The sequence below is a fragment of the Pan paniscus genome, chromosome 3 (genome assembly GCF_029289425.2).
Source record: "Pan paniscus chromosome 3, NHGRI_mPanPan1-v2.0_pri, whole genome shotgun sequence".
Taxonomy (NCBI): Eukaryota; Metazoa; Chordata; class Mammalia; order Primates; family Hominidae; genus Pan; species Pan paniscus.
In genome coordinates, this window is record NC_073252.2 from 79,979,273 (window position 1) to 79,997,463 (window position 18,191).

Below are 18,191 nucleotides of genomic sequence, written 5' to 3' on the forward strand. Positions count from 1 at the left end.
ACTAATAATACATTGCATAAAGGTACCATAGTTTGTTTATCCATTTACCATAGAAGAACATTTTGGTTGCTTCCAAGTTTGGCAATTAAGAATAAAGCTGCTATAAACATTTATGTGCAGATTTTTGTGTAGACATAAGTTTTCAGCTCATTTGGGTAAATACTTAGGAGTGTAATTGCTGGATCACATGGTAAGACTTTGTTTAGCTTTGTAAGAAGCTGTCAAACAGTTTACTAAAGTGTCTGAATCATTTTGCATTCTCACAACAGTGAGTGAGAATTGTTATTGCTCTTTATTCTCACCAACGTGGTATTGTCAGTGTTTTGGATTTTAGCCATTCTATTTTTAATTGATACATAATAATTATACATATTTATAGGAAATGTAATGCTGTTTCAGTACATACAGTGTGATATACAGTGATCAGATCAGGGCAATTAGCGTATCCATTATCTCAGACATCATTTCTTTGTTTTGGGAACATTCAGTATCCTCTTTTCTAGCTATTTGAAAATATATATTATTGTTAACTATCGTTATCTGTAACTATAGTTATAGATATCTATATCTGTAGATATCCATTGTTATAGGTAACTATTGTTATCTATAGTTAACAATAGATAACAATAGTTTTATAGCACTGTAGGATAACTATAAAACACCAGAACTTGTTCTTCCTATCTAGCTGTAATTTTGTTTTTTAACAAATCTCTCTTATCCCCTCCTCCCTCTACCTTTTCCATCCTGTAACTATTCTGCTTTTTATTTCTATAAGATCAAGTTTTTAGCTTCTACATGTGAGAACATGCAGTGTTTAATTTAACATGCAGTTTTTAATTTCCTGTTCCTTTTTGCGTTTTTTTTTTTTTTTTTTTTTTTACTCATTAATTAGGTTTACTGTTTACTATGGGCACAGTTTGTGGCACCCTGAAAGAATCCAATAGTAACATCAAAGATCGCTGATTACAGATCACAATAACAGATATAATAAAAAAGAAAAACTTTGAAATAATGCAAGAATTATATGAAAATTGTCATAGAGACATGAAGTGAGCACATGCTATAGGAAATATGGCACTGATACATGTGTTCCACATAGAGTTTCCACAAATTCTTTTTTTTTTCATTTTTTTCATTTTTATATTGCGTTATTTGCCTTCTTATTGAGTATATTTTGAAGACAAGTCCTTTACCAGCTGTGCATTTTCCAAGTATTTTCTGCCAGTCTGTGGCTTATCTTTTTAACCATTTTTTTTTTTTTTTTTTTTTTTTGAGACCGGATCTCAGTTCTGCCACCCAGGCTTTTCATGGAGAAGGAGTGCAGTTGCTTCATCACAGCCCACTGCAGCCTGCACCTCCTGGGCTCAAATGATCCTTCAACCTCAGTCCTACCCCCAACCCCCTAGTAGCTGGGACTGTAGGCGTGCACTATCATGTTCAGCTAATTTTTTTTAATTTTAATTTTTTGTAGAGACAGGGATTCATTATGTTGCTCAGGCTGGTCTTGAAACTCCTGTGCTCAGGTGATCCTCCTGTCTCAGCCTCCTAAAGTGTTGGGATTACAGGTGTGAGCCACTGCACCCAGCCTTTGTGGCTTTTCATTCTCTAAATGTTCTTTGCAGAGCTGTAATTTTTAGTATAATGACGTCTATCATCCATTTTTATTTCATGGATTGTGCTTTTGGTGTTGTATCTAAAAGTCATAATTAAACCCAAATTACCCAGATTGTCTGTGTTTTATAGTTTTGCATTTTACATTTAGAGCTGTGATTCATTTTGACTTAACTGTTGTGAAAGGCTTAGGGTCTGCCTAGGTTTTTTTTGCAAGCAGGTGTCTATTTGTTCCAGCATGAATCATTTATTGAAAAGAATGTCCTTTCTTCATTCAATTGCCTTTGCTCTTTTGCCAAAGATCAGTAGACTATGATTTGTGTGGTTCCATTTCTGGTCTCTCTGTTCTCTTCCATTCATTTATTTGCCTATTCTTTAATCAGTACCATTCTGTCTTGATCACTGTAGCTTTATAGTAATTCTTGAAGTTGGGTGGTGTCAGTCTTTGGACTTTGCTTTCTTTGGTATTGTGTTGGCTGTTCTGGGTCTGTTATCTTTCTATATAGACTTTAGAATCAGTTTGTTGATATATACAAAATAACTTGCTGGGATTTTGATTGGAATCATGTTGAATCTGGATCAAATTGGAAATAAACTACATCTTAATAATTTTGAACCTTCATAACTGTGAACATGGAATATTGCTTCATTTATTTAAATCTTTGATTTCTTTCATCAGTATTTTGTAGCTGTCCCATAGAGATCTTGTATATATTTTGTTAAATTCATACCCAAGTATTTCATTTTTTGTGCTAATGTAGTGTTATGTTTTTAACTTCAAATTCTAATTGCTCATTGCTACTATATAGGAAATCAGTTGACCTTTGTATATTAACTTCGTGTCCTGTAACTTTACTATAATTGCTTATTCCATATGTATTTATTTTTTTAATGCTAGTAGAGTTAGCATCTTTAGGTATTATTTTTGAATAATTTGTAATGTTTTCATTTTATTTTATTTTTTCCTTGTAGGGAATGTCTTGGGAAACATGAGGTAAGTTACAGGCACAATTTTTAAGTAAAGCTTATAATCTATACTGTTACATACTAGTAAAACTTTACTAGAGTTGTTAGAAATAACAAAGTCAAAGTATTGTTATTTTACTGTTATAAAGAGTACAAGAGTTTATCTACTAATTTAAAAAATATGTAGTGCCTTTATTTGAGAATTAGCCTGTGGATATGCATTCACTACAGAATCATATTGAATTTTCCTTTTAGGAGGAGAACATTTTGCTTCTTGGCATTCATTACTTTGGAATATTTTGATAGGTTACTTTGATTTTGATATTATTATTATTCGTGCAAACTTATACCTTTCTGAAACTTGTTCTCAAATGATAGCAGAGTAATTTTGGAAACATATAATATGTCCAGAAACGTTTGAGTAATGTGTGCTGTGCTGATTTCCTTTATTTTTTAAGGTGAGTCCACTACCATGCCATGCTGTAGGACCCTACTCTTGTAAAAGAGTCTGTGGAAGAATCTTAGATTGTGAGAATCACACATGTATGAAAGAATGCCACAAAGTAACCAAAACTGATGGCTGCACTGGAAAAAACAAGGTAATGTTCTTAGATTGAATGTATATCTGCCCATAGTATTCTTGAAACGTTTTTTCAACAGTTATACCATAAATATTTTTCTGCTTTGCTTTAGCTTCCTGTCTCTTTTTTTGCCCTCATCCCTTCTCCTTCTTTTCCTTTCCTAAGACAGCTGGCCTTAGACAGCTTGGTGTGTATAGTTCTGTGTCTTTATTCCAGCTCATAATAATGTGCCTTTTAATGTGGAACCCTTTACATACTGTACCTGTGTTAATACATAGGATATGGTTTTATGATAAAAATACATAGGTTATGTATCTTCTTAGATAGTAAGTAAGAGTATCACCTCCATTTCTCTCTGTTCATATCTGAGTTTAGAGCATTTACTCTAAGTTAGTTTTCAAACCTGACACACAGGATGGATGATGTTCATAATTTTAATAAATTTAAATAAATTCCCAATCTTTTGTTAAAAGTAAAATAAATGGCATCACAGATGAGCAGTGTTTCTATGTGTATAATTAACTAAAAGCATTTTACAAGTGTATGAGAACTCAGCTTTTCAAAGATCTCTGAAAATTGTCATCTTACAAGGAAAAACAAATGTAGCTAGTGTTAAACTTTAGTTTTAAAATAATTTTTTTCTAGACTTCCGTTCTATAGGGAGTTGTAATACTAGTGTCTAAATGAGAAATAGGCCAGAAAATTTTAAGTGTCACTTTATTATTAACATTAAATTTACAACTATTTAAATTATTAATGTGACTTATTGAAAATTTTAGTTGCATCGTTAGGTTTTTTTTTTGTCTTTAATTTATAATACATGACAACATAGGTATTCTTCTTTTTCATGTGCAAACATATGTATAAATGTATTGCTTTTAATTTCTTCATTGATCCATGCCTTGACCCTCAAAAATGTACTCATGATAAAACAAAAAAGACGCTAGAATTATAAAATCAAACTAACAAATAATGATACAAAATCATTTTAACTAGTTAGGGTGTAGCTGCTGTATGGCTTCCCTCTTCCAGATTTCCAGAATACGAAGTGAGTCAGAAAAAGCTTATTTTCAAAGCTGATATGACTATTAGAGATTTATTGTGGATTATCCCCAAATTGCTTCCTGGGTTAAAGCTTCTGTTTTTCTTTTTAAATGAGAACTGCATATGATATTTGACAGATGCACTTGCTGTATTTCTTAACTAAGATAGTCTTTCCTAGAAGATAGAACTTGATATTGGAAGTGATCCAGGAAGATAATTTAGTAAGTGTAGATTCAGTGATTTTTTTTGTTTCTCCCATAGCTGGAAGGAGCTCATATTCTAAGTATACTCTTTGTTTTGCAGATAGGGAAACTGAAGCTCTGTGATTTGTCCATGATTCTGCAACAGGAGAGTAGCAAATCAGAAAGTACTGTGCCTGATCTTTTAGCTCCCAGCCCAATGTGCTCTTCTACTCATGTTATTTAAATAGAAGATTTTTGTAGGTGTACCACATAGTTAGGAAGAGCAAATGAAATAAACTCTTTATGTTAACTTTGGTTCTTTTTGCATATTTTGTTACTCACTGCCTAATACTTGCTCAGTCTTTCCCATCTCAGAAAGTCATTTTACCGTTTTTACCCAGTTGTGCAGATCAAAGACATAGGAATCATGCTTGATTTCTTTCTTTGTTGTCCTTTTCCCACAGAAAATCCTGTTAGGTTTGTCATCAGTAGATCCTGAATCTGACAGTTTCTCATAACCTGTACCACTACCACCCTCATCTAAGCCACCATTACCTTTGACTTAGATTTCTGCAGTAATTTCCTAACCAACATTTCTACTCACTTTGTTTTACTGCATCAGCCAGATTAATCTTTTAAAAAATTTAAATCAAGTATCATCTTCCTGATCCATATCCTTTGGTAGTTTTCAGTCACTCTCAGACCAAAATTTAAATCCTTTTCAATGGCCTATAAAGGCTCAGTAATGATCTAACTCCTGACTATCTTTCCCAACTTTCATCTGACTTCTCATCACTCTCTTGCTTACTCACTTCTGCCTCTGTTCATCCTGTTACTTGAACATTCCACATTTGTTTTTTCTTAGAGCCTTTGTACTTGTTCCTTTCCTCTGGAGCTCTCCTTTCTGGTTGTTCTCTCCCTCATTTAACTCAATTTCTATTCACATGTGATCTTTATCAGTCAGGCTTCCTTCTTGTTGCTGCCATCACTCTTTCTTATCCTGCTTTATCTTTCTTCAGAGTAGTTACGAAGACATTATATTCATGTTCTTTACCTCCTCACATAAATGTAAGTTCCAGGAGCCTATCTCATGTCTTCCCAGTGCCAAGAACAATGCCTGGCACATGTTTTTAAAAAATAATTTATAAAATAATATTTTTATAATTTGAAGCACTGTTTCTTTTTAATCCTATATGTCAAAAAATAGCTTAGAATTTTATAATAACTGTTGTAATCATGGCTTCTCTTTGGAATGATGATAAAAATGTTTGACCTTTAAGATTTAGTATCCATGTCTATAACTTTCTTATTTTACCTCAAGTATGACGTGAGAAAACAATATCCTGAAATAAGTATTTTTAACCTTCTTTAGTAGATTGTAATGCTAGTTAACATTATTAAATCACTAGAGAAAAGGGAGGTGCCTTGTTAAGTTACATTGAGGTACATTTATTTGTAAAATGTGATTTAACTTTAATTCATTGATGTGCATTAAAATATAAACTACTGGTCATTCTTTTTTCATTGTATATGTGTTTCTCTTTGGCAAGATGAGATAATTACCTCCAGACTGTTTAGTGCTTTGGAATTTTTATTTATGTGTTAACAGTGTATTGATTTCTTTAGTTCAGTGTTGATTATTGTATAGAAATGAATGAACATTTTTACTCTGTATATTTTATTACTGTCTTTGACGATTCTTTAGGAAGTAATTTACATTTTTAGTGGGATACTTTATATAGTCCATTTTAAGGTTCATTTAAAAATGAGGCAGTTTGACTTAATGAGGCTCATAGGCAAAAAAATCTATATGAATAATAGTCATATTGACAATCTTGCTGTTCTTTAGTTTGAATATTTTTAAGATAAATGAGAACATGTACCGTTTGATTAACTCTGTTTCTAAGAACTGCAGAAGTACTTTATTTTAATGGGATATATAAATTTTATAACTGTAACATATGGAAATGTTAGGCTTACCTTGTACTTAGGTGATTTATTTCCATGCTGTTTTTCAGGCTGGCCCAGAATGCCTTCATTGTGAGGAAGGGTGCTCCAAGTCACGGCCACTAGGTTGTCTTCACCCATGTATTTTGCGATGTCACCCTGGAGAATGTCCACCTTGTGTTCAGATGCTTAGAATAAAATGTCACTGTAAGATCACAAGCCTGTATGTGGAATGTAGGTAAGTAGACTGAAAAAAAAGTCTTATTTTATTCCAATTAGTTGAATTGGTATCTTTTTATAATTAAGAACCCTTTATAGTGTACTTTGCTTAAACTCTAGATGCCTAGATTTTCCAATAGAGACCTGGAAGGAAGACATGTAGAATACTACACTTTCTGGGTACTTCATCCTGAATTCAAACAGGGAAATTGTGCTTTTTTTCCATTTCGGGATTCTGTATAAGATTTTGTTATGAAAAAAATGGTTTCACTGCTTTTAAAAAAAATTTAAATACTCCTATACCTGATAGTTTGACTATGTCAAATTAGAATTTTTTTCAATCAAAATTTGACTTGTACATACAGGCACACCTTGTTTTATTGGACTTCACTTTATTGTACTTGGCAGATACTGAGTTTTTTACAAATTGGAGTTATTTGTCAACCTGCATTGAGCAAGTCTATTGATGCCATTTTTCCAACAGCATATGTTCATTTTGTGTCTCTGTCACATTTCGATAATTCTCACAATATTCAAGCTTTTTCATTTCATATCTGTTATGATAACCTGTGATCAGTGATCTTTGATGTTTCCATTGTAATTGTTTTGGGGTGCCATGAACTGCACTTCTGTGAGACAGTGAATCATTGATAAATATTGTGTTTGATTGAACTGCATCACTAGCAGTTCCCCTATCTCTCTACCTCTTCTTGCGCCTACTTATTCCAAGAAACAACAGTATTGAAATTAGGCCAATTAATAACTCTACAGTGGCCTCTGAGTGTTCAAGTGAAAGGAAGAGTTACATGTCTGAGTTTAAATCAAAAGCTAGAAATGATTAAGCTTAGTTGAGTCATGTCAAAAGCTGAGATAGGCTAAAAGTTAGGTCTCTTGCACCAAACAGTTAGCCATGTTGTGAATGCAAAGGAAAAATTCTTAAAGGAAATTAAAGTTCATTCCAGTGAACACAGAATGATAAGAAAGCAAAGCAGCCTTATTGCTGATATGGAGAAAGTTTTAGTGGTTTGGATAGAAGATCAAAGCAGCCACAACATTTAGAGATGTTCCTAACTCTCTTCAATTCTGTGAAGACTGAGAGAGATGAAGAAGCTGCAGAAGAAAAATTTGAAGGCAGCATAGGTTGGTTCATAAGGTTTAGGGAAGAAGCCATCTCCATAACATAAAAGTGCAAGGTGAAGCAGCAAGTGCTGATGCAGAAGCTGCAGCAAGTTATCTAAGAAGGTTTAGATAAGATCATTGATGAAGGTGGCTACACAAAACAACAGATTTCCAATGTAGACAAAACAGCCTTCTGTTGAAAGAAAATGCTATCTAGGACTTTCATAGTTAGAGAGAAGTCAGTGCCTGGCTTTAAAGTGTCAAAGGACAGGCAAACTCTCTTGTTAGGGCCCTAATGCAGCTGGTGACTTTAAATTGAAGCCAGTACTCATTTACCATTCTCACAATTATGCTACATCTAGTCTGTGCTCTATGAATGGAACAACAAAGCCTGGATGACAGTATATCTGTTTACAGCATGGTTTACTGAATATTTTAAGCCTACTGTTGAGACCTACTGATCAGAAAGATTCCTTTAAAAATATTACTGCTCATTGACAATGTACCTGGTTACGCAAGAGCTATAATGGAGATATACAAGGAGATGAATGTTGTGTTTGTGCCTGCTAACACAACATCCATTCTGCAGTCCATGGTTCAAGGAGTAATTTCAACTTTCAGGTCTAATTTTTTGAGAAATACATGCCAGATGTAGGTGGTGATTTCTCTGATAGATCTGGGTAAATTGAAAACGTTCTGGAAAGGAGTCACCATTCTAGATGTCATTAAGAACATTCATGTCAACAGGAACAGGAGTTTGGAAGAAGTTGATTCCAGCCCTAATAGATGACTTTGAGGGGTTCAAGACTTCAGTGCAGAAAGTAACTGCAGATGTGGTGGAAATAGCAAGAGGACTATAATTAAAAGTAGAACCTATAGATGGGACTGAATTGTTGCAATCTCATGATAAAACTTGAACAGATGAGAAGTTGCTTCTAATGGATGAACAAAGAAAGTGGAATCTATTCCTGGTGAAGATACTGTGAACATTGCTGAAATGACAGCAAAGGATTAGGATTTAGAATATTACCCAAACTTAGTTGATAAAGCAGCAGCAGGTTTGATAGGAATTTTGAAAGAAGTTCTACTGTGGGTAAAATGCTATGAAACACAGCATCACATGCTACAGAGAAATCTTCCTGAAAGGAAGAGTCAATTGATGCAGCAAACTCTATTGTCTTATTTTTTTTAATTGCCATAGCCACCTCAATCTTCAGCAACCACCACCCTGATCAGTCAGCAGCCATAAACATCTAGGCAAGATGCTGCATCTGCGAAAACATTAAGACTGACTGAAGGCTCAGATGAGTGTTAGCAGGTTTTAGTAATAAAGTATTGTTAAGGTATACACATTGTTTTTTATGATGTAATGCTATTGCATACTTAGTCTATTGCAGTATTGTGTAAACGTAACTTTTATATGCACTGGGAAGCCAAAAAATGTGTGTGACTTGCTTTAGTATGATATTTGCTATATTAAGGTGGTCTGGAACTGAACCTGCAATATCTCTGAGCTATGCCAGTAGTTGACTTAGGCATAATTTTTTTTTTCTTTTTTCTTTTTTTTTTGAGACGGAGTCTCGCTCTGTTGCCCAGGCTGGAGTGCAGTGGCACGATCTTGGCTCACTGCAATCTCCGCCTCCTGGGTTCAAGCAATTCTCCTGCCTTGGCCTCCTGAGTAGCTGGGATTACAGGCACGTGCCACCACACCCATCTAATTTTTGTATTTTTAGTAGAGATGGGGTTTCACCATGTTGGTCAGGCTGGTCTCAAACTCCTGACCTCGTGATCCACCCACCTTGGCCTCCCAAAGTGTTGGGATTACAGGCGTGAGCCACCATGCCCAGCCTACTTAGGCATAATTTTTAAGTTATAGATTTAAAAGGTAGGCCTTTATTACAAGCGTTGCTGTTATAGCACCTATCACACTAGGATATGACCAAACCAGTATGTTTTCTTCATTTAAAAAAATGCCAGTTTTTGCTTATGGATTATTTAGATAGAAGAAAAAAATTTCCCTTTTATTTAATAATGATATAACATAATTTACCACTTAACTCTCCTGGCTGTTTCACTCCAGTCCGTAAAGTGAGCTTTTTGTAAATATATTTTACTCAAGTTTCATTTGGGAATATTACTTTATTTCATATTTTTTAGCATAATTACATTTTGAAAAATTCCTGTTCATATTAGCTAACATTTTTGTTCCCTAAACTCTAGACTCATGCTTTGTTAAATTATAGAAGACAAATTTTATTCTTTTCTTATATTAAAATTATTTTGTTGAAATCTCAAAAATAAAGTATTATAATTTTTAGTCTTAGAAGTTTTGTGGGGGGAATTTAGAGGGCAATTTTACATTATTAATGGATGGTAATGAACTTGGGCAGTGTCACACCTGCATTCTGTTTATTTATATAGCTTGTTCCTCATCAAACTTTCACCCACGAATTTTAGCATCCATTGATGATTCTGTTGTAAATGAGTTGTTACTACGATAACATTTGAGAAAATAGAAAAAGCTGTCAGGAACAACACACGTGCATGTGTGCCCAGATGCTTCATTAATGAAACCCTTGACCATTTAATCCCAGTGATACTACATAAAGTATTCTAGAGCATAGAAACCCATGGAAATAACCAAGTGTTTTTTTGTTTTGTTTTTGTTTTTGTTTTTTTTTTTTTGAGACGGAGTCTCGCTCTGTCACCCAGGCTGGAGTGCAGTGGCATAATCCGCTCACTGCAAGCTCCGCCTCCCGGGTTCACGCCATTCTCCTGCCTCAGCCTCCCGCGTAGCTGGGACTACAGGTGCCCGCCACCACGCCCAGCTAATTTTTTGTATTTTTTTTAGTAGAGACAGGGTTTCACCATGTTAGCCAGGATGGTCTCGATCTCCTGACCTCGTGATCCGCCCGCCTCGGCCTCCCAAAGAACCAAGTGTATTTTACAAAACAAATAAAAACTTGCCAAGTGGGAATTTTCTAACTCCATCTTCTACATTTATTAATTGACATTTTACTGTAAGAGCTCTCCCAACCTCGTATGTTAATACTGGCATGAACCAGTGGATTATTTATTTGGTCCTTCGCCATCATTTTGATGTTTAATTTATTGAACATCAAAGGCCCATGGGAGTGTCTTTAAACTGGTTCTCATGTCCCTTTGATGTGTTTCCATCTTTGTTTTAGTATTTTCTTTTTTTTTCTGGCTAATAAAAATGTCCCAGGCTCATCTTGTACTTTACATATGCTAGCCCAGGACTTAGACATTTCTCTAAGGGCCTTTTTAATGGGCAGTGATATTTAAAAGCCACTTGGTGTGCTTTTTGCTCCTTGTGTATCATTACTTCTAGGCTCTCTGTTTTAATGAGGACCATTTTTAAATTTATTTTAGTGAATTGGCTGTTGACGTCCTTCGCATATTTTTTTTTCCTTGGGGTTTTGGTCTCTTTCTTTACAATACTTTTGCCTGATAATGGATTTCTGTCATCTCCTATCATTGGTTAACATCTCCAGTCCAGTGTTAAATAGTATTGGCCCTGCCTTGTTTCTTTCTTTAGAGGAATTACTTCCTGTATTTCTACATTATGTAAGATGTTGGCTTTGTCACCATGTTAGAGTATCCAACAATTTCTGTTTTCTTGAGTGTGTGTGTATATTTAAATAAGGATTGGATGCTGAATTTGCCAAATGATATTTTAGCATCTGTGGAGATAATCATTAGATCTGTTGATTTGGATTTGCTAATGTTTAGGATTTTAAAAATGTTCATTAATTGTATTAGTCTATAATTTTTAAATTTTGTATTGTCTTTGTCAGATTTGGGTATCAACGTTACGTTTGTTTTATAAAATAAACTTGGCTATTTCCTTGGTTTTCTATGCTTTAGAATATGTAGTATCATTGGGATTAACTGGTCATTGAGAGTTTTATGGAATTCCTCTATGAAACCATCTGGGCCTGATGTGTGTGTGTTGTTTTTGATAACTTTCTCTATTTTTTCTAATGAAAATTTCTCTCTCTTATGGGGTCATTTTTGGAAAACTATTATTTTCCTTAGAAATTATCTATTTCATCTAGATTTTTCAAATTTATTTGTATAAAAGTTTGTAAAGTAGTTGCTTACCGTGATTAAAATTTTGTTGTTGTTTTATGATTTCCCCTTGTCATTCTTATTTTGAATATTTTTGCTTTCTCCCTCTTTCTTGAGTGTTAGGTAGTAAATTTTTTTATTTTAAAAAACTTAGGATTTTGATTAACTGGATTGACTGTTCTTTTATGGTTTACCACATTTTTTCTGCTCTTATTTTATTATTTCCTTTAAAAAGAAATTTCTAAATTTCTTTAAGAAGAATTGAGAATTTAATTCATTTATTTTCATGCTTTCGTTTTTATCATAGATGTGCTTAAAGCTTATGGATTATTTATTGCTTTAGGTATATTCCGTATATTCATGTATGTACTACTTTCTTTGTATTTGAGAGTTTCTATGTCTTTATATTTCCTCCTATAGTCAAGATTTTTAAAATAGAAGATCTAGTTTTATTGCATTGTGATCAGAGCATGTGTTTGTAATATTTTTCTAATTTATGGAACTTAACAGTGCTTCCTTTGTAAAATAAGGTGATCAATTTTTGTGAATGTTCCATGTGCTTGAGAAGATGTAGTATCGTAAAAATCAGGATATAAGATTTGGGTTGTGTGTGTGGATCATGTTTTAATATAGTAGCTTTGTCTTATATTGAAAATGCTGTATTACAATTCCATATTATTAGTGTGTTTCTTTTTGTTTGGTTTTTGTGTTTTGAGACACAGTCTTACTCTATTGGCCAAGCTGAAGTACAGTGGTGTGGTCATGGCTCACTGCAGCCTTGAACTCCTGGGCTCAAGTGATCCTCCTGCCTCAGCCTCTCAAGTAGCTGGGGCTACAGGCACATACCACCACGCCTGGATAATTTTTAAGAAACTTTTTGTAGAGTTGTGGTCTCATTGTATTGCCCAGGCTGGTCTCAAAACACCTGGGCTCAAGAGACCCTCCTGCCTCAGCTTCCTAAAATGTTGAGATTACAGGCATGAGCCATCATGCCTAGCCTGTTAGTGTGTTTCTGTATCTCTTTGCAGCTAGCTGCTGTAGTTTTTGCTTATAAAGATGATTAAGCTGTTATATGTCGTACAGAATTTTTAATAATTACGGCTTTTAGCATTGAAAGGTATCCTTTGTTACATTTAATACTTTTGGCTTGAATTCTTATGCATCCCCTTTTTCATTTTAGTAGGCAAGTTAAGTAAGTCCTTTAACAATTTTTAATATCACTAATATCTTTGGTTTAGCTCTGAATTATTACTTTATGATTACTGTTTGTATTATGTCACTTTTTCTTTATGTGATACGTTTTCTTTGCTCTTACAATTTTCTCCTATTAAGGTTTGTTTTCGTTTAGTGGTTGATTACTTTTTTTTTGTACGTTTTTAATGTCTTTAGACCCTTGTTTCTTTCATCTTTTACTAACTGGTTTGTCAGCTTTTAATTTTATCACCTGGTTCTCATTTAAGACTGTATGACAATCAGTGAGTTTATTTTGTTTGCCTTTTTTTCTCTCCTCTTCTCATTGTTTAGTTGCATGTTTTATTATTTTTCAGAACATACGACATTTATATATTATTCTACCCCCATACCGACCTTTTTTCTTTTCTTTTCTTTTCTTTTTTTTTTTTTTTTTGAGATGGAGTCTTGCTCTGTCACCCAGGCTGGAGTGCAATGGTGTGATCTCGGCTCACTGCAAGCTCCGCCTCCCGGGTTCACGCCATTTTCCTGCCTCAGCCTCCCGCGTAGCTGGGACTACAGGTGCCCGCCGCCACGCCTGGCTAATTTTGTTTTTGTATTTTTAGTAGAGATAGGGTTTCACCGTGTTAGCCAGGATGGTCTCTATCTCCTGACCTTGTGATCCACCCACCTCGGCCTCCCAAAGTGCTGAGATTACAGGCGTGAGCCACTGCGCCCAGCCCTTTTTTTCTTAGATTTTCAATTTTAGATTTCAACCATCAGTCTTTTTGCTGAAATTTCCCAATCTTCTCTTGGTTGAATGAAGTGCATCCTGTAGTAGTTTCTCCAAGAGAGCTTGTGAGTATAGTATTCCCTGAATGCTTAATTCTTAAACATTCCCTTGCATGTTTTAAGAATGTTTTGCTATAGCATTTACAGTTGTATAAAAAGTCTTTTATTGATGCGTTCTTTCCTAGAGTTTCTTGGAAATGTGGCTCTATGCTGCTTTCGTTTATATTTTACTTTTGAGAAATTTGATGCCAGTCTCTTCTCCTTATGAGTTAATTGATCTTTTTTACCTGGGACCCCTGAAGTTGTTTCTTTCTCCTTCACTTCCCTCCTCCTCCTCCTCCATCTTTAAAATCTAATGTTTTTATTAAGGTACGACTCAGGGTTAATAATTTTTGATAAATTTTTTCAGGTACCTGATTAGCCCTTTCAACATATAAGTTCAATATTTTTATTTTCCTGGATTATAGTTTTAAATACCAGATCTGTTTCATTTATTTTGTTTTTTAGTGATATCAATTGTATATATGTTGGGTTTTCTTTTTCTGTCTCCCATTTCACTCAATTACTTCTTTGATACTTTTTTCTATATCTCATTTTTATCATCTAGGATGTTTTGCTGCCTCATTTCAGGGAGCCTTATTAAATTTTGATTCAAGTATGTTTTTCTGTAAATATGTTCTTCCATGAGCACCTTGTAATTTAGTTTTTATTTCTGATGTAATTTTATCTTAATTTTTTTTTCCTGAATTCAATCAACCTTTGTTCATTTCTTCTCCATTATGTTCTTAGGTTTTGCTTTTCTGACTTAAGGTGGTAGTGTATTGAAGAGCCCTATACCATGCTCATATTGGGTAATTTGCCAGGACTCACAGGACTCAGCATATAGTTATAACTACTGCTATGAGTTATTACAGCAAAAGGGTAGGAGGCACAGTCAGCAAAGGGAAAAGGCACGTGAGGTGAAGTGTAGGGCAAACCAGTCACAAGCGCCCAGAGTCTGCTCCCAGTGGAGCCACGTAGTTTGTACTTAATTCTCCCAGCACTGAGTTGTGACAACACTTGTAAAATGTTTCCAACCAGAGAAGTTCATTAGAGACTGAGCACCTAGAGTTTTTATTGGGGGAAGGCTACATAGGCAGCCTCACCTGGTACATACCAGAGTTCAGGGCTCTCAAGAGGGAAAGCAACTGTTCAGCATAAACCATTTGATTTATACAGTTTAGACATAGTCAGCTGTTCTTACCAGTTCTGGGAATGGTGGGAACCTTCCTGAAATCCAGATTCCCAAGCACCAGCCAAGGGCTAGTCTTACAAGGAGGCCTTTCAAAAGATAGTGGTCAGGTCTGCTAGGTTAACGCTTCTGTATAGGCAGTGTTTCATATAGTTAATTCAGTTTGGAATATTATGTTCCAGTTTTCTTCTTCTTTGTACTTCTTTTTTTGGGTGGGAGATACAGGAGGGGATTTTCATCAGCGAAAAGGCTTTGGATGTCATTTTCTGTTTATTTTCTATAGTAGTTTTTTATTGTTGTAAATTACATATCTTTATGTTTTTGGACAGAGCTTAGTATAAGATTTCTAGTTGATGACCACTCTCTTGCCAGTGTGGGAAAATACAATTTTTTAAATGGTTGGCGTTTGAGGGTGGTGCTGAGAAGAGGAGAGGAGTTATGTGTCCTTATTTTACTTTTGTTTTCTTTGGTCTTGCAAAAATCCTAAATTTCCCTTCTTCTTTTGCCGGGTCTAAAGAAGTCTGCCTAAAGTCTGCCTTTCCCTTTTTACCTTCTTCCCAGAGTGTTGCCTTTCCAAGATTAGCTGCTTGAATCTTGTGTACTTATTTTATTTTATTTTATTTTGAAACAAGTCTGAAGTCTAAAGTCTGCCTTTCCCTTTTTACCTTCTTCCCGGAGTGTTGCCTTTCCAAGATTGGCTACTTGAATCTCGTATACTTTTTAAATTTTTTTTTTTTTTTTTTTTGAGACAAGGTGTCTCTCTGTCTCCCAGACTGGATGCAGTGGCGCACTCACGGCTCACTGCAGCCTTGACCTCCCAGGCTCAGGTGATCTTCCCACCGCAGCTTTCCTAGTAGCTGGGACTACAGGTGCACACCATCGCACCAGGCTAATTTTGGTGTTTTTTTGTAGAGACGGGGTTTTGCCATGTTGCCAAGGCTGGTCTCGAACTCCTGGGCTCAGGCAGTTCACCTTCCTCGGCCTCCCAAAGTGCTGGGATTAGAGGCATGAGCCACTGCACCCAGCCTGGTGTACTTGTTAAAATCCGTTCCCTTTAGTTAGTGCTGTGGTCTACCAGGGTATTTTCAGTATTTTCATATTTAGGGGGACCTTTTTCTGTTGTGATTTTAGCTTAGCCTCCTCTTCTTCTGTTTTTCATTTAGTTTTTTTCAGAACTCCACTAGCTCTATGAAAATACTTGCATTGGGAGCTTGAAAAATAGCTCTCTCAGGAGTTTGTTTTTTTTTTCCTAGTTATAGGTAATTTGAAGTTTGTAGAAATTTGTGTCTTCTAGTTGTGCTGTGGTCGTGGGATTCAGTGATTTTGTTATTAATGAGCTGTATGTTTTTTGAAGGGGACATGTGGATATATTTGGATTAAGGTGGCTTCCATTACCTCAGCACTACAGATTTTTTTTCTTAAATACATATTAAAGTATATGTTTTAATATAGAATTCTATCGCTTCAGTTCTAATAATTTCGTTTGCTTTCAATTCAGTGAATTATTTAAGTCATCTTTTCCTTTTAGTCCTGGGTGGAAAAAAACACAAACTGTTTTTCCTCTGCTCTTAAAACACAACAATCAACACAAAAGACTTTTGTGACCAAATATGTGGGAGTTTCTTTCAACCAAGAAGAAAACAATCACTTCTGTAGCAGGCACCAGCTGGGTGTCCTCTAATTCATTTCTGAGACTACCTGGAGAAAGTGTCAGATCCTGTAGGTTGAGGGCTCAGTCCCACAAGACTGCCTTCCCTTCAGACACTAGTCTGAAGTTCAGGCCTCTGGAATTTCTGACTGACCGGCTTCAAGTTTAGGTTCACACAGCCCCCTCTTTGGGTTTGATTAATTTGCTAGAGTGCCTCATAAATCTCAGAGAAAAACTTATTTATGTTTACTGGTTTATTATAAAGGATATTGCAAAGTATACAGATGAAGAGATACATAGAGTGAGGTATGAAAGAAGGGGTATGGCGATTCCATTCCTACCCCTGCCCCACCATTTGCATACCACCCTCCAGGAACCTCTGTGTTCAGCTATTCATAAGCTTTTCGTACCCTATCTTCTTGGGCCTTTATGGAGAATTCATTGGATAGGCATGATTGAAGTATGGACACTCATGTAGAAGTGTGACTGGACAGAGGGTGTGATCTAATAATTATAGACCGAGTGGGGAAACCCAACAAGGCCTGTTTCAGTTCTTTTTGGCCTGTGTGTACAGCATTCCTTCTTCCAGAGTATGGGACAGGACCCCTTCTGAAATGGGGTCTTATGACCTGCAATCAGACAAGGTAGGTCAGAGAATTTCTTTACGGCCTGCTCAAGACAGAAAGGCGGAGGAAGTTTATATTTTTAGTTTTAATGGCATGCCTTGGGGAAAAATAACAGGGGCTGTGGGAGTGATGAGCCAAGAACCGTGGACGAAAACCAATATGTATATATTATTATACCATAGTCTTTTTCTGCTTCATGTTAATTTCTTCTGTAGAATTTGGATGTAAAAGATATAGAACTTGAAAAGTTAATTTATTCCTAAGTATAGAGTAACAGGAATAAAATAATATTAACTCTTTAAGTTCAGAGGTGAACATTATACTTGTAAGAATCTTAAAAATGCAAGTGTTTAATAGAGCCAGCATAAAAACTTTGTGGTATTAAGGGGAACTTTGCCAAGAAATATCTTAGAGTATATTTATAGCTAATTTAGTATGAATATTTAGATAATAGTTTTAATTAACATTAAGGAGACTGAACTTACGGTATATTTTGGCAGTTATGTCTGGTGAAAACAAGAATAGGAAAAGTAAGAAAATACAAAAAAAGGAAAGGAGAAAAAAGGTATGGGAAACAGAAAAGTGAGATGCAAGTGATAGGGAGTTTTAGATTGTCACTAGTTACTGACTTAGGCAGTGTCTGTTGGAAAGTAGGTTTATTCCTTGGTGTTTGTGACTTTTTTCTGAATTACTCACTGAGATATAAAAGCATTTTAAAGTGCAGACTGTTCTAAAATGATCAGATCTAAAGTGAATTACTATTTTATTTTATTTTTTTGAGACAGAGTCTTGCTCAGTCACCCAGACTGGAGTGCAGTGTCGTGATCTTGACTCACTGCAACCTCCGCCTCCTGAGTTCGAGCGATTCTTATGCCTCAGTCTCCTGAGTAGCCAGGATTACAGGCATGCACCATCACACCTGGCTAATTTTTGTATTTTTAGTGGAAATGGGCTTTCACCATG

General features: G+C 35.3%; 1 protein-coding gene and 1 long non-coding RNA gene across 8 annotated transcripts in view; one reads left to right on the plus strand and one right to left on the minus strand.

The window, feature by feature from the left end:
• The window catches only part of NFXL1 (nuclear transcription factor, X-box binding like 1), a 69,249-nt gene that overhangs the window by 34,833 nt on the left and 16,225 nt on the right, over positions 1 to 18,191 (plus strand). For all 7 annotated transcript variants that reach the window (XR_004671121.4, XM_034958849.3, XM_003816013.6 and 4 more), the window contains 3 exons: positions 2,584 to 2,605; positions 3,036 to 3,176; positions 6,403 to 6,569. Coding sequence is in view for 6 of the 7 variants with exons in the window: in XM_034958849.3 (XP_034814740.2) it covers positions 2,584 to 2,605; positions 3,036 to 3,176; positions 6,403 to 6,569 (330 nt within the window). In the remaining variant the exon portion in view is untranslated. The remainder of the gene's footprint in view (positions 1 to 2,583; positions 2,606 to 3,035; positions 3,177 to 6,402; positions 6,570 to 18,191) is intronic.
• The window catches only part of LOC130541441 (uncharacterized), a 65,403-nt gene that overhangs the window by 15,211 nt on the left and 32,001 nt on the right, over positions 1 to 18,191 (minus strand). The window contains exon 2 of the long non-coding RNA XR_008955498.1: positions 6,365 to 6,519. This is a non-coding gene — a long non-coding RNA (uncharacterized LOC130541441). The remainder of the gene's footprint in view (positions 1 to 6,364; positions 6,520 to 18,191) is intronic.